Source organism: Schistocerca serialis, chromosome 1, assembly GCF_023864345.2.
Source record: "Schistocerca serialis cubense isolate TAMUIC-IGC-003099 chromosome 1, iqSchSeri2.2, whole genome shotgun sequence".
NCBI lineage: Eukaryota > Metazoa > Arthropoda > Insecta > Orthoptera > Acrididae > Schistocerca > Schistocerca serialis.
The window spans coordinates 26,775,580-26,791,564 of NC_064638.1; the positions used below are offsets into that span (position 1 = coordinate 26,775,580).

At 40.5% G+C, this 15,985-nt stretch overlaps 1 protein-coding gene across 6 annotated transcripts in view; it reads right to left on the minus strand.

Moving 5' to 3' along the window:
• The window catches only part of LOC126461015 (tight junction protein ZO-1), a 724,130-nt gene that overhangs the window by 166,180 nt on the left and 541,965 nt on the right, over window positions 1–15,985 (minus strand). For all 6 annotated transcript variants that reach the window (XM_050095967.1, XM_050095964.1, XM_050095966.1 and 3 more), the window contains exon 13: window positions 2,168–2,342. In XM_050095967.1, coding sequence (XP_049951924.1) covers window positions 2,168–2,342 — 175 coding nt within the window. The remainder of the gene's footprint in view (window positions 1–2,167; window positions 2,343–15,985) is intronic.

Here is a 15,985-nt window from a genome sequence, read left to right on the forward strand (position 1 = left end):
CACTCAGCTTTCTGCTCTTAGTAATGCTTGCACAATGTTTTATCAGTAATCTCTATTTTGTTTATTACCTTATCTTCCATCTTTAAGCTCTCAGATGCTCCCAATCCACAAAGAAAGTATGGTGACACTCTACATTATTTTTTATCCATAAAGAAATTTGTTTGAACGCTCTACTTATTTGAATAATTATGTAGACAGAAATTTACTCGAATAATGCCCATTTCTGCTTGCCAATAAATATAGGATGGAATAATGACAATATTACGAAAGGTTCTGGTTTGGAATTACGAATTATTAAGGAATAAAGGAGATGACTCACTGAAAGGTAGATGCGCTGCATCAACGATTGGTATGCGAACAAAAGGTACAGAGCTTTGCTAGCTTTCAGAATGAACTTCCTTTTTCAAGCTCGTAGGAAAAACATGCACACAAACATACAAATACACACTGTGACTCATATGCACACACCTGTCTCACTACATTGTGCTCAGTTGACTACCAGCTCTTAACAGGCCCATAGTGAGTGTACTAGGGTGAGGGGGAAGCAGGGAGGAGGGAGGAGCAGGGAGGAGGTTGGGGGAAAGCATTAGATGTTCATGAGAGAGTGGGGAGCCATCTGTGGGCTAGCTGGGGATGCAGATAGAGGGGGCAGGTGGCAGACAGCTGGGCACACGATTTCACAGACTAAGGCACAAGATAGCAGCACATAGCTCCCATCTGGGCAGCTCAAAAAAGCTGGTAGTGATGGGGTGGATCCAAATTGCACAGGTTGTGAAGTAGTCACTGAAATCTCACATATTGTACTTTGCTGCAAGTTGTGCCACTGGGTGGTCCCACCTTGTTTTTGGCAACACACATCTGCCCTCACATCCATCCCAGAACCAATCACAAAGAAGCACCCCCCTTGTCACCCAATACAACCTGGCTTTGCTCATCTATCATCATGCCCTAAAATGAGCCACATCCTACCCCAGATACTTTCATCCCTCCCAAAGTGGTGCTCCACCGTCCACCCAACCTCCCCAACATCCTAGTCTGTGCCTATGCCACTCCCACCCCCAATCCCCTACCACAGGGATCATACCCTTGTGGAAGGCCCAGATGCAAGACCTGTCCGATCCACCCACCCAAAACCAGCTACTCCAGTCCCTTCACAGGCTTATTCTACCCCTTCAGAGGCCAGGCCACCTGTCAAAGCAGTCATTTTATATACCAACTCTGCTGCAACAACTAAACTGTATTTTACATTGGTATGTCAATCGACCATCTGTCAACTATAATGACTGGCCACCACAAAACTGTTGCCAAAAACAAGGTGAACTACCCAGTGGCAGAACCTGCAGCAGAGCACAACATGTGAGTTTTCAATGGGTGCTACACAACCCTTGCTATCTGTATCCTCCACAACACAACCACCAGCTATTCCGAGCTACGCAGATGGGAGTCCCCCCCCCCCCCCCCCCCCCACGCCTCACCAAATGGTGTGTGTGTGTGTGTGTGTGTGTGTGTGTGTACCATCCCCTGTCCCAGTACCTCTGCCCAATTCGTGTCGGGTACTTTTGTGCTGCTATCTCATGCCCTAGACTGTGAAATCACGTGCCCAGCTGTCTACCATCTGCCCTCTCTACCTGCATCCATAGCTAGTCCACAGATGGCTCCCACTCCCCCATGAGCTGCTAGATGCTTTTCCCCAATTTCCTCCCTGCCTCCATCTCTCTTCACCCTTCAACCCAACCCACCTCACCCTAGTACACTCGCTCACCTTATGCCGCCTTAGGTCGTGAAAGAGCTGGCAGTCAACTGATCACAATGTAGGAAGGCAGGTGTGTGCATATGAGTGTGTTTGTGTGTATGTTTATCCTACAAGCTTGAAAGAGAAACTTCGTTCTGAAAGCTAGCAAAGCTCTGTACTTTTTGAAACTTCCTGGCAGATTAAAACTGTGTGGCGAACTGAGACTCGAACTTGGGACCTTTGCCTTTCACAGGCAAGTGCTCTACCATGTAACAATGTAACACATGGTAAAATTTTTACCAATGCACCAGCAAGTCTATCTATGTAGGCCAATCATGAATATATGACATTAATTTTGAGATTAGGTAACCGACTACATCTCACAGAAATGGTAATATATCCAATATGAAAACTGGAAAAGTTAATTTTGTTTACCTTGCTCTCACTCATCCATACAGGTGAGTTTTGCTGCTTTTCAATCAGTTCTCGAACTTTCCGGTACCATGAGTCGGGACTTGTCAGAGTTACACTGCACGTGAATGTATGTCCCCAAACCTTCTCCAGTTTTTGACATTGTTCAAACAATTTTTTACTGCTTTTATGTGCTGCCCTGTGCAAAGAATGTAAGTACCCATTAATAACATTATACATGGCAGTATGCACTATGACATTATTTGTGTAATTATCACAAAGATGCTAATTACTTATACTTTCATATCACACATCAACTAAATGAGAACATAAATGCTGATATCCTTTGTGAAAGTGGCCAGGTTCAATGAGTGAAGTATGTTTTGGAGTATTCTCTTTCTTTATTTCAATATTTCCTTGAAGGTCTATGAGACACAAGAAGTATGCCTTTGAAGTAACTCAGTACTGAGCTGAAAAACTGCAAAAACTTGAGAGTTTTCTGGATCCATAAAAGAGAGGGTACACTTACATATAATTTGGGATTTTTTTAGAAGTGAATCAAGAGCACAAAAGACTAGCAGGAAAATATAGTGAATGTACTGTCATGCATAAGCCAGAGGAATCTTCTCAGATTACAGTGTTGCGAACAGTGAGATGTACTTGTAAATCCTACATTCCCGTAACCCTCCTGGCCTCAACCTTCATTAGTCACTGTCCTCACCCATCCAGCCCCCTCCCTGTTCCCATTACAGCACTACACAGCCGTCATTTCACCGCTACACCCAGTCTTTTAATTTCTCTTCTTTTAATTTCTCCCCTTCCACTACTTACACCCCCCCCCCTCCCCCTTCTCTTCTGCCCTCCGTTTAAACTGCAGCACTTCACTGACCGCCACTCCCACGATACTATCCCTTCCCCTCCCCGTCCCAGCCTCCTCCTTACCCGCATCCAGTTGCCACAACCATCATGCACTGGTGCTGCTGTTCGCAGTGTGGTTTCAGCCCTGAGACTGCAGACGTGTGTGCAAGTTGCATTTGCATTGTGTGCGTGTGTGTATGTGTGTCTACTCCTGACAAAGGCCTTAATGGCCGAAAGCTATAATTGTGTGAATCTTTTTGTTGTGCCTATCACAAATCAGCATCTCCGCTATATGGAGAGTAGCAACTTTCCTTCTCTGGTATTGTCAGAAAAGAATATAGTACACAATTATGCAAAAAACTGATAACTGATTTTTTGAAAAATTTCAGCCTACCATAAATGAAGTTCTTGTGATGTAATGCATACTAGCAATTATAAGGCCTTACATAAATTCTTTGTGTGATAGAAACTGAACTAAATCTTTCTGTGGCCCAATTCAATTTATATTTCATTTTCAGCACTTCTGCTTGTAATGAGTATTCAGAAATGAGCTACTCTTGTTACTATTAAGCTACTTTCAGCCCTCACAAGGCAAGTCACCTTGAAAACTTTGAGAGGGAAGCTGAATCACTTTTGGATTGTACGAGGGTTGCCCAGTAAATAATGCCCCATATTTTTTTTTCTCCAGAAGTATTTATTCCACAACAATCAAATTTACATATGTGAAAGACTGATGTTTTGTCTACTTGCTTTATTTTTCCACATAATCTCCTTCAAGTTCGACGGCCTTTTTCCAGCGAGACACAAGAGCGTGTATTCCCTGCCGGTAAAAATCTTTACTCTGCCTACGGAGCCCGGTTGTCACTTCGTGAATCACTTCGTCATCGGCAAAACGTCTTCCACGAATGAAATTCTTAATTGGCCCAAACAAGTGAAAGTCTGAAGGAGCCAAATCGGCGCTGTAGGGTGGATGGGGTAGCACTATCCAACCCAGTTTTGCGATGTGTTCACAAGTCCTCAAACTTGTGTGAGGACGAGCGTTATCATGCTGAATCAAAACATCCTATGGGTTAACATGACGCCCAAGGCGCCGGAAGCGCTACTTAAGTTTGTCTAATGTTTTGACATAAGCCTCTGAATTAATGGTACTGCCTTTTGGCATCACATCAATGAGAATTACGCCCTCGCAATCCCAAAACACAGTCATCATGACTTTTCCGGCTGAAGGAACTGTTTTGAATTTTTTCTTCTGAGGAGAATAAGCATGACGCCATTCCATCGATTGTCTTTTTGTTTCGGGCTCAAAATGATGCACCCAAGTTTCATCACCTGTCACAATCCGTGACAAAAAGGCCTCCCCGTCAACGTGAAAGCGTCGCAACAAATCGAAAGAAATGTCTTTTCTTTGGGATTTGTGATCGACAGTAAGACACCGAGGAACCCATCTTGCACACACTTTTGAGTATCCAAGCTGATTGATAATCACATCCACACTTCCTTTGCTTACTGACAACTCCAGTGCCAATTGTCGAGTCGTAATGCGTCGATCCCGTCGAATGAGAACATCAGCCCGCTGCAACATGTCAGGCGTGACAGCCGTGGGAGGCCTTCCCGACCGCGGCAAATCTCGGAGCTCCGCAGCACCGCCCTCTGATGCTTTCACCCTCTGTGCCCAGCGACCAACAGTACTCCTATCGACTGCAGATGTTCCGTAGACGTTGCACAAGCGTTTATGAATATTGCCCACGGTTTCTTCCTCTGCTATGAGAAATTCAATCACTGCACGTTGTTTCTGACGGATGTCACTTGCAGACGCCATTTTAGAACATTCCTACACCACCGCTCTCTGTCGGAGGAAATTTAAACTTTGCGTACACACGCGGGAAACTTCAAATAACTCGCACCTAAGGTGTCACATTTCTAATATTTTTTATTTCGGAGAAAAAAAATATGGGGCATTATTTACTGGGCAACCCTCGTATGTTTCATGATATGATGTTATTACAAGCTCGCCATGCAAAAAGATAATCATATTATACATGAACGCACAAATCTGGATCCATATATTACTAATCAGAGAAAAGCCAGATCTTAGTAAGTTTCTACCTGGTTTCAGTAAAAGGAACATTATAAGTGAATAGTATAATTTATTTCAACTATCAAATATAACATCTGTTGCACTATTTAAGTATGGTGTCTAGGAACTATAATGAAAGCAGTCAGGCTGCATTATATTAATTGGGGCTTATTCATTTTGTAGGAAGGGCAACCTTTATGTGGGACATAATTACCTCCCCCCTCTGCCCCCCAACAAGTGTGGTACTTTAATATACAGCAGAAGTTTTCACTATACAGACAGCATACAGCAGTGAGTAGTTGAATTTACTCAACTCTTTGTTTGTAATTAAATTCATCAAATATTTTTATAGCATAGTTTTTGATTAGATAGAAAGTGATCCATGTGGCATGCATAACTACACCAATAACAAATGGAGATTCAACATAAAGTGTAATTACAGCCTTTCAGTTACTCTCTCGCTATTGTTCTGCTACATCAATACTTGCTCATTAGCTGTTTCTGCAATTGATGCATTAAATATCTTTGTAAACTGTCAAACCCTTTCAGGCCACTTCCCATGAAACAGAAAGGAATCAGAAAGTGCACTTTATAACAACTCCTGAACTTCATTAGCTTTCAATAAATATAAATTTGACCACAATGATAAGCTAACCAGTTAATTTTGAAGTCCTGTACAGAGGAGTAGTGAGGTGAGGTGAGGTGACCTCGGGCCTCTGGAAAAACTGCCAAAGCTGGACCCCCACTCCCACTCCTGTGAAACTACCTTCCTGCAATTTTTACTTCAGACATCTAGCAAATTTTATTATATTGTTAGTAGGTTTAATAAAAAATAAGCACTATTGAAAAATATTACTTAAATGTAATTATTGCACACAACAAATTAAATGTGTCATTTTAGTAAATAAATTATAAATTGTATAAACTTCTAAAAAAACTGAAAGTAAAACAAAAGTTATACATTTTTGTTTGTGGCAGGTGCTGTACATTGGTTTTAGTATGATGTATAACAAAAAATAGTTTTTGTGTGTTCCTCATAAATTATTAATAGTCCATAAATGATTAACTGAAAATAAAATACAAAGGACTATTGTTATTGAGGAAATATTCCTTTGCAGGAACTGTGTTTTTACTGTTGTTTTACTTCACTTTTCCTCACTACGAGTCAAGCAAACTTAGCAATTATGTCGTGTTTAATAGTTCAAGCAGGGCAGCCAATGACAACACGCAGAGCACATGTTTATCTGGAGGACCAAGTAAACCTTCCAGCTTTTCAAGTTTGCTTCCTTCACAGTCACATCTCTTTTCCTTCTTCAATTGGCAAAAATAGGAATATGTCAGATACCTTCGGTCAAATAATATACCCGTTTCAGCAACTGTTCTTCAACCTTTGAGACATCACAATATTGTAACGAAATAGCAGCGAGAACTCAACTGCTGAACACGTGTGAGCTGCATAAGTAAGCGGCTGTGTGAACTGAGGACACTGTTGCCACATGAACTATGTTAGCAATAGTTTGGTAGAAGTCATTTCTCTAAGACAATACTAGAATGACATGACATTGGACAAACGACACTGTGACAACAGTGTGCAGTTACAGTGACAGGCTAAGGGAGAGGCTGAAGACGGCAACAGGAGGAGCAGGCGAGCTCACATACCATTCCTGGTTAATGCTTGAACCTGACTTCTTCTTCTTCTTCTTCTTCTTCTTCTTCTTCTTTATGATCAATGTTTTGCACCCCCTCTATGCCCGTGCCCCTGACAGGGACCTAGCTCCAACTTTTAGGTACAGCCATGGTCCTCCTCCATTTTAAACACATTGATGATGTCAAATTTTTGTTGTAATGTAATTATACTTATTCCATGTTATTGGAGGGAAATGTTACAATAATGTGTATGAACTTTTGCAACAAATGTGTAGTTTCTTTCTCACTCAAATTTGGGACAAGAGGTTTGCTCACAAGCAAAATTCAATGCAGCTCATTTGCTTTCTCATTGGACTTGGCACCTCCAGGCTCAAATACCTAAATTTACTGGCTGATCACTATGGTACTTACTTTATGTCCACAGTACCCATCCTGTTGCATGAATAACAACAGCTACAATTTTGTTTACGTAAGTAACTTTCTTCACATGTCAATAAAAATTAACTGTTGCATGGGGAGCAAGCGAGAGACCTCCACTTGAGCAGTCACTTCTTTTGCCTTCGAATGCATCTTCAAGTTCCTTGATCACTGCTGGTGCTCCCTGGGCAACTAATTGGTCCTTTCCAATTAGGCTAACTCTCGCAGAAGGTGATTTAAAGATAATTCCAATGGCGATTACGAAATTACCAACAATATGAAACCCTATACAAATTGCACTGTTCAGAGCCAACCTGGAAATGTGCTCAGAATATGTCAACTGAATGTTGAGGCACTGTCCAGAAATAAGGGCGAAATACTATCTAAAATTTTGAGAGATAATAGGACGGATGTCTCAGCACTGCAAGAGACTCATACTGAAGATGACAACGCTCTGTGGAAGCAAGGGCGCATCCCAAGCTATAAATTAGTGTCCCGATTTAACCACCCTCAATATGGAGTTGCCAGCTTTGTCCGCAACAACTTAAAGGGTGTCTCAGTTATTCTTGAGGAGAAACCAAACAAAGAAAATGTGATGGTAGTGGTGATTCAGATCGGAAATCTAAAAATGGCAAATATCTACAAACCACCGAATAGCACTTGGTGCAAACAACTCCCAGTGCTAGAACATCCTGCAATATATGTAGGTGATTTTAACAGCCATAGTTATGAGTGGGGCTATGCCGAAGATGATGAAAATGGTAGAAGTCTGGCAGAATGGATGGAAGCAAACAACTTAAAGTTCCATTATGATGCAATGGGAAAAGACACATTTAGGTCTAGAAGATGCGGTACAGAGAGCACACTTGACCTCTGCCTGTCAACTATGGATCCTTCAGAGAGCAGTAGCGGAACTATCATCAGAAAGGTCCTACATGACTTTCCCAGAAGCCAACATCGCCCCATTCTCATCTCCTACGGGCTACACATTCCCCCAGTGCGGTCTGCTCCTCTATCCCACTGGAATTTTCAAAAAGAAGATTGGGATAAATTTTCTAAATTGCTGGACGAGTCAATAACACGGGTCCCTGCACTTCCAAAATCATACTCAATGTTTTTAGAGATCGTGATATCTACTGCCAAAAAGAGCATACCCAGAGGATGCCGGAAAGAATACATTCCTGGCTGGAATAAAGAGATCAACCAGCTGTTTAACCAATTCAAGGAAAGTGGAGACCAAGAAACAGCTACGAACCTTAAGAATTCTTTGAATGAACAAAGGAGAGAAAAATGGCATAAAGAAACAAGGGACCTCGATTTCACGCTCTCCAGTAGGAAAGCATGGACGCTGATTCACAAACTTGGAGAAGACCCTTCCCACAGCAAAGAAAACACAACATTCTCATGTGACCCAATTGTGTCACTTAGTGAGAGTTTCCAAAGTCCCAACAGATAAAGCAAATCTTTGGCAAGTAAAGAGAGAGCTTACGGAAGTCAAGAAATCTCTGCAACATAACCCGGAATTCTCTTCTCCATTTACAATCACTGAACTGGAGATAGCCCTTAGCATACAAAATGTAGAAAAGCTGCAGGTGCAGATGGGCTTTACGCTGAATATTTGGTGCACAGTGGACGGTAACGTGAAATTGGCTAGTTTGCCTTTTTAACGAAATTCTTCGTACAGCAACATTACCCAAAAAGTTTAAAAGAGCAAAAATTATCGCTGTCAAAAAGCCAAGGAAAGAGGGAACAGCTGCAGAACACTTCCACCCAATATCTCTGCTTAGCTGTGCTTACAAGCAATTGGAAAGAATGATTCTAAACCGAATCCCAGATCAAATTAATGCTATGATACCACCTGACCAAGCTGGATTCAGACCTTATAGAAGCTGCTGTGAACAAGTACTCTCCTTGACTACTCACATAGAATCTGGATACCAAAAGAAACTTAAAACTGGAGTAGTGTTCATTGACCTGTCAGCAGCTTATGACACGGTGTGGCGCGAGGGCCTATTATTGAAATTTTTGAGAGCAATACCTTGCAAAACTCTAGGCAATTTCTTAAGGAACATGTTAAGCAATAGGCAGTTTAAAGTATATCAAGGAGAAGAGAAAAACAGATGGAATGTACTCAATAACGGATTACCTCAGGGCTCTGTTCTTGCTCCAGTGTTATTCAACATCTACACAGCTGACCTGCCGAATTTGACCCGCCAAAAGTTTCAATATGCAGATGTCCTGGCAATTTCATATCAGAGTGAAGACCTTTCTGAATGTGAAGAACACCTAATGAACAGCCTTACTAAACTTTATGAGTACTTTGAGACATGGCGACTGAGACCAAATGTTTCTAAAACCGAGGTAAGCCTGTTCCACCTCTCTAATTGCCTTTCATCAGCAAAGATCAGTCCACAGTTCGGCCCTCTTGGCACAGTCAGATACAATGAAAGCCCAAAATATCTGGGAGTTACTCTGGACAGAACTTTAACATACAAAAACTTTCCAACTTGGCCAAGAAGATACAAACACGAGTGAACCTTGTGAGAAAGCTGGCAGGCAGTACATGGGGAGCAACCACATCAGTTCTCCGACGAGCATCCCTTGCAGTGGTATACTCTGCAGCAGAATACTGTGCACCAATTTGGCTCTGAAGCACCCACATAGCAAAAGTAGATGTCCAACTGAACTCGATTATGAGAGTAATTAGTGGTACAGTCCGGTCTACACTTACTTGCTGGCTACCAGTGCTTTCAAACATCTGTCCACCAGACCTCCGTCGAAAGGCTGCTCTTTACAAGCTCTGTCAGCAAGTTTCTGAAAACAACTCGATCCCTCTTCATGACGATTTGCTATCACTGGCCAGGAAACGCCTCAAATCTAGAAGACCAGCATATGAAATTGGAGTCCAAATGCTATCCACAGGATTCGACCAGGATGAAGAGTGGAAACGTGAGTGGCAAGCTACAAGAACCCGGAACCACGAACTTGTAGACAACCCAACAGTTCCAGTTCCAGGCTTCCACCTGCCGAGGGAGGTGTGGGTGCAGTTAAACAGATATCGGACCGAAGAGGGTAGGTGCAAATACAACATGCACAAGTGGGGCTTTTCAAGTGACAGTGGGTGTGACTGTGGTGACACCCAAACAATGAGCCACATTGTGAATGAATGTCCAATCAGACACTTCCCTGGTGACATTGAGAAGCTCCATCGAGCATCCCACGAGGCACTCTGCTGGATTGAGTCCATCAACATCCGAGTGTAGTCTGAGCAGTTTTAAAACTTGTGTACTGTAGATAATTTCACATGTTCATTTTTATATATATTTCTGGTGACTTACCGAACAAAAGCGCTGGCAGGTCGATAGACACACAAACAAACACACGTGGAATGTTTCCTTCTATTATATTTATATATATTTCTTTGTTTTACTAAATGTCTATTACTGTAACTCATGCATACAATAATAATAAAATATAACTGTTGCATCAGTGGACCTTTTCAGACAGAACTATCCCTTGGGCAGTTATAACAACAGCTAAAATAACAAGAACTTCCAGAATTATTTGTAAAGTTAGCATATAATTGTTTAAGTAGCACAGACTTTTATATACAATCCAATGAGAGGAATGGCAGTTCTATCATTATGTCTAACTGCACTTACCCTCACAAATGGACTGTTGGTATGTAATAAACAATGGCACAAACTGGAGACACTACAGCATATTCACACATCTTATTAAAAAAATTAAAGGCTTTACATTTTAAAAGGAAAGAAAACTATGTATAATTAGAGTGAAATCATGCAAAGCACTAACATGAAAACTTTTCTAACAATTAAGACATCTGAAATGGAGACACATCAGCCTGAATCATACACATTGCCCTGAAACAACATAGAGAACAGTCTAATTGTAATGTCTCAACACTCCAACAGTACAGAGTCACATTATTGTTTTGGTGGATGCTGAGAGGGCACAGAGTAACCCTAGCTGGAAAACCAACACCCCAGCACATACACAATTTAATTAAAAAGTACAAGTGACATCCATAAAGGAATGAACACAATTAATAATGGAATTTAACCTGAGTGGAAAACACGGTTATAGTTGCTGACACCGATTACCAAGTTATATGAGACAGAAGTTCAAATGCTCGACTTGTATTCGAGAAGCTGTGGAGTTACTCTCTGTTCAACTGTTCCCTATTTTTTGAGGCTACCCTAAATCAAACCAGCTGTATGGTCAGGTGGTTTTTTGAAGACACTACTGCTGGTTCCTTCCTCCCTCCTACTCCACATGACCTGAAAATTTGTTTGCAGTAACTGTAACTTTTCACTCTCCCTTTGATGATTCACTTCTTAACGTGGGAAATACTCTGTACCCATGGCATGCTAAATACATGTGACTCAATTTATCCAGGAGTTACTACATAAACTGTGGATATCAGGTGAATATACACTGATATTAATATAACACATTTAAATTATGCAAAGTACATGCTAGGATTAATATTTTTGTAGTGAATGAAAATTATGCATCAGGCAGGAACTTGAGCCCAGAACCTGTGCCTTGGGCAGAATATGCACAGCTTTTTCTGCTCATCTCACAGACCGATCCAACATTTCAAGTCACACAGCTCGTTTCTGCCTGACTGGTCAGAGTTCCACATAAGATAGGTCTCCTACTCTGCTAGTAACTAGCATTTCTCAGAGAAGGGGGAGGGGTCATTGAGAATTCTACATTATTCACCAAATCCCTAGTTTCTTAATACCATCCACCAGCTCTCTAGATATCTCAAGGGAAATTTGCCATTTGGTGATTTCATTAATATTTTCCAGTCTTGAGTGTCAAGGTCTCTCATGGAGCCAAAGGTCCATTCCAGCCACACCAAATACTGCTCCTCTGTTTTCCTGGCAGCTAATGTTTAATGTTCCTACAGGATTATTGCCTGTGTACAAGATCAATCACTTCTAAGTTTGGGCTTTTCCAAGTGATTTGTGTTCAGCACGTGTGTAAGACTAAAACAATTTATTAGCTTCTGATATTTTTCCATAATACTCAAAAAAGATATGGACAAGTGCAAAATCTTGATTTTCTACTCGTTTGCTGACCTTGTACACTGAATCAGTCAGGAATGGCTCCATGTAACAGGTGACGTCTTTGTTGTCATCTTTAATTTGACAATCAGTTTGATGCAACTCTCGATGGTAGTCCATCCTGTGCAAACTTCTTCATTTGTACATAACTACCACAACCTATGTCCTTTTGAACATGCTTACTCTATTCATCTCTGGCCTTCCACTACAATTTTCTTACTTTTTACTTTACTTTACTTTACACATAGCAAGGGCCTTATTGACCGTAAGCCTGCTCTACAAGCCTCTTCCACTTCTGCCTGTCCAATGCGCTGTTTGTCCAGTTGCTGTTGCTGTCCATCCTAGTTGTGTCCTCCAGAATGTTATCCCGCCATCTGATTCTGGGCCTCCCTCTTCCTCTCGTTCCATCTATTGTTCTGCTGAATGTCATTCTAGGTAGTCTGTTCCCTGTCATTCTTGCTGTATAGCCTGCCCAATTCAACCTTCTCCTCTTGAGCACTTCGACGATGTTATGGTGTTTGTACACCCCTCTTAATTCTTCATTTCTTCTTATTCTCCATTCCATGTTATTTTCATCTTATACAGGTCCAAAAATTTTCCTTAGAACTTTTTTTTCAAATATTAACAGTTTTTCTTCATCTTGCTTTCTAAATATTAATGTTTCACATCCATATAACATCACAGGTATAATGGTCGATTGATATAAGTGGATTTTGAAGTTACTGCTACTGATCTTTTTCTTAGAATTTTGATGAAACTAAAAAGTGTCTTGTTTGCTGTTGATAAACGATCATCTATTTCTATATCTGTTCTGTTGTTTTCTACAACACCAAACTGATATCTCCGAATATGTGCTATCGACTGATTCCATCTTGTGATAAATTTATGCCACAAACTTCTTTTCTCTCCAATTTTGTTGAGTACTTCCTCCAATAGTTACGTGATCTATTTGTCTAATCTTCAGCATTCATCTGTAGGAACATATTTCCAAAATTTCTATTCTCTTCTCATGTGAACCACTTATTGTCCATGTTTCAGTTCAATACAAGGCTACACTACAGACAAACACCTTCCAAGAAGAATTCCTAATACTTAATTTTTTTAAGGATTTAATCTTGCTTTCAACTGTTAGAAATTTATTTTACAACTGTAATTTCAGCATTACGCTATTTTAAAGCATAAGATTTTGACATACAGGCAAAATAAAATTCTAACAGCTGAAAGAAAGATGAAATCCTTTCAATACATTTAGAGAATCATTCTAGAAGAAAATAACCAACTTAGTTTAACATTTGATGTTAGCCAATTCCTCCTTTCTGAAATGTTTTTCCTGCTATCGCCACTCTGCATCAAATATCACCTCCATTTAGAGCATCATTAGTTATTTTTCTGTCCAGAAAGCAAAAATGATCTATTGTCTCATTTCTTAATCTAATTCTGTCAGCATCAGCTGATTTAATTTGACTACATTCCATTACCATCATTTTATTTTTGTTAATGTTCATTTTATAATCTCTTTTCAAGGCACTATCCACACTGTTCAACTTCTCCTTCAAGTCTTTTGTCGTCTCTGACAGAATTAGAATGCCATTGGCAAGCTTCAAAGTTTTTGTCTTTCTCCCTGAACTTCAAGTCTCTTTCCAAACTTCTCATTGGTTTCTTTCACAGGCTGCTCAATGTACAGACCGAATGCCATAGGGGACAGAATACAACAGTATCTTAACTCCCTTAAGTTTTTCAACCCCCTTCGATGCTTACAGCTGCTATCTTCTTTTTGTACAAGCTATAAATAATCTTTCACTCCCTGTCTTTTATCCCTGCTGCCTTCAAAATTTGAAGCAGAGGGATCCAGTCAACAGTATCAAAAGCATTCTATAAACCTATAAATACTATAAACTTTAGTTTATGGAATTGGAATTAGAACATTCTTCCGGAAGTCTGAAGATATTTCACCTGTCTCATAATGACACCAGATGGAATATGACACCAGGTGGAATAATTCTGTCATGGTTGGCTGTCCCAATGATCTTAACAATGTCGAGGGAATGTTGTTTACTCCAGGGCTCTTGTTTCCGTTGTTTCAATTTGAGCTTTTCAACTCTCTGCCAAAGACTTCTTACAGTATCATATATTTCACCTTATCTTCATTTACTTCCTCTTCCCTTTCTACAATGTTGGCTTCAATTCGCATGTATAGAACTTCTATATATTCCTTCTACCTTTTTGCTTCTCCTCTTTGCTTAGCACTGGCTTGCTATCTGGGCTCTTGATATTCATGCAGCAGCTGCACTGATCTCTAAAGGTTTTCTAATTTTCCTACAGGCAGCACTTATCCTTCCCTTACTTATACTTACTGCCACAGCCTTGCATTTGTCCTCTAGCAATTCCTGTTTCGCCATTTTGCACTTTCTGTGAATCTCATTTTTCAGGTGTCAACATTTCCTTTTGCATGTTCCATTTGCCCCATTTTTATATTTTCTCCTTCCATCAATTAAACTTAACATCTTACAGTGGAAAATCCGGGATGGAATGTAACAATATTATGAAATGGATAGTAACTACTCACCATACAGCAGAGATGCTGAGTCACAGATCGGCACAGCAAAAATACTGCTGGAAAGTGAGCTTTCAGCCAACAAGGTCTTTGTCAAAAATGGAAAACACACACACACTCAAGCAAACACAGCTTACACACACACGACCACAGTCTCTCTGGCAGCTGAAGCCAGACTCTGGTCTGTCTTCCCAACAGTCTTTTTGTGGTGCCTATCTGAGACCCAACATCTCCGCAATATGCTGAGTAGCAATTATCCTTTTCATGAAATTGTTAAACTCAATATCTTCTGTGTTATACAGGAACTTCTCCTAGGACTTGCATTTTTACCTATGTGATCCCCTGCTGTCATCCTTATTTTATCTCTCAAAGCTCCCCATTCGGCTTCTAATGTATTACTTTGCTCTATTTCAGTCCAATGCTGGTTAATGCTCTTCCTGAAAATTTCAACAACCTCCGATTTTTTTTTTCATTTTTTTCCAGGTCAAATCTCCTTAATTTCATACCTATATGCAATTTCTTCAGTCTTAATTTGTGGTTCACAACCAATAACTTATGGTCAGAGTCCACATAAGGACCCTGGTAATGTCTTTCAGTTTACATTATGATTTCAAAATCTTTGCCTTACCACTACATAATTAATCTGAAATCTTCCAGCGTTCCCTGGTCTCTTGCGTATATACAATCTTCTTTCATGATTTTTGAATCAAGTGTTAGCAATGATTAAATTATGCTCTGTGCAAAATTCTAACAGGCGACTTCCCTTTTCCTTCCTTTCCCACATCATGCCCGCCTACTGTTTGTCCTCCTCTCCCTGTTCCTACTACTGAATTCCAATCACCCATTACAATTTAATTTTGCTCCTCCTTAAATATCTGAGTAATTTCCTTTATCTCATTATACATTCTTTCAGTCTCTTCTTCATCATCATCTGAGGTGCTAGAAGTCATATTAGCATGTACCATTGTGGTACATGTCCATCTTAGCTAGGACAATGTGTTCACTATGTGCTCACAGTAGCCTACCCGTATTCCTATTTTTGTGGTCACTGTTTGACCTACTCCTCCATTACTGTTATTTGATCTTGTCTTTATAACATATACTCACCTGACCCTAAGTCCTGTTTTTCCTGCCACTGCAATTCACCAATGCCCAGCCTGCCCAACTTCAATCTATCTATTTCCTTTTTTAAA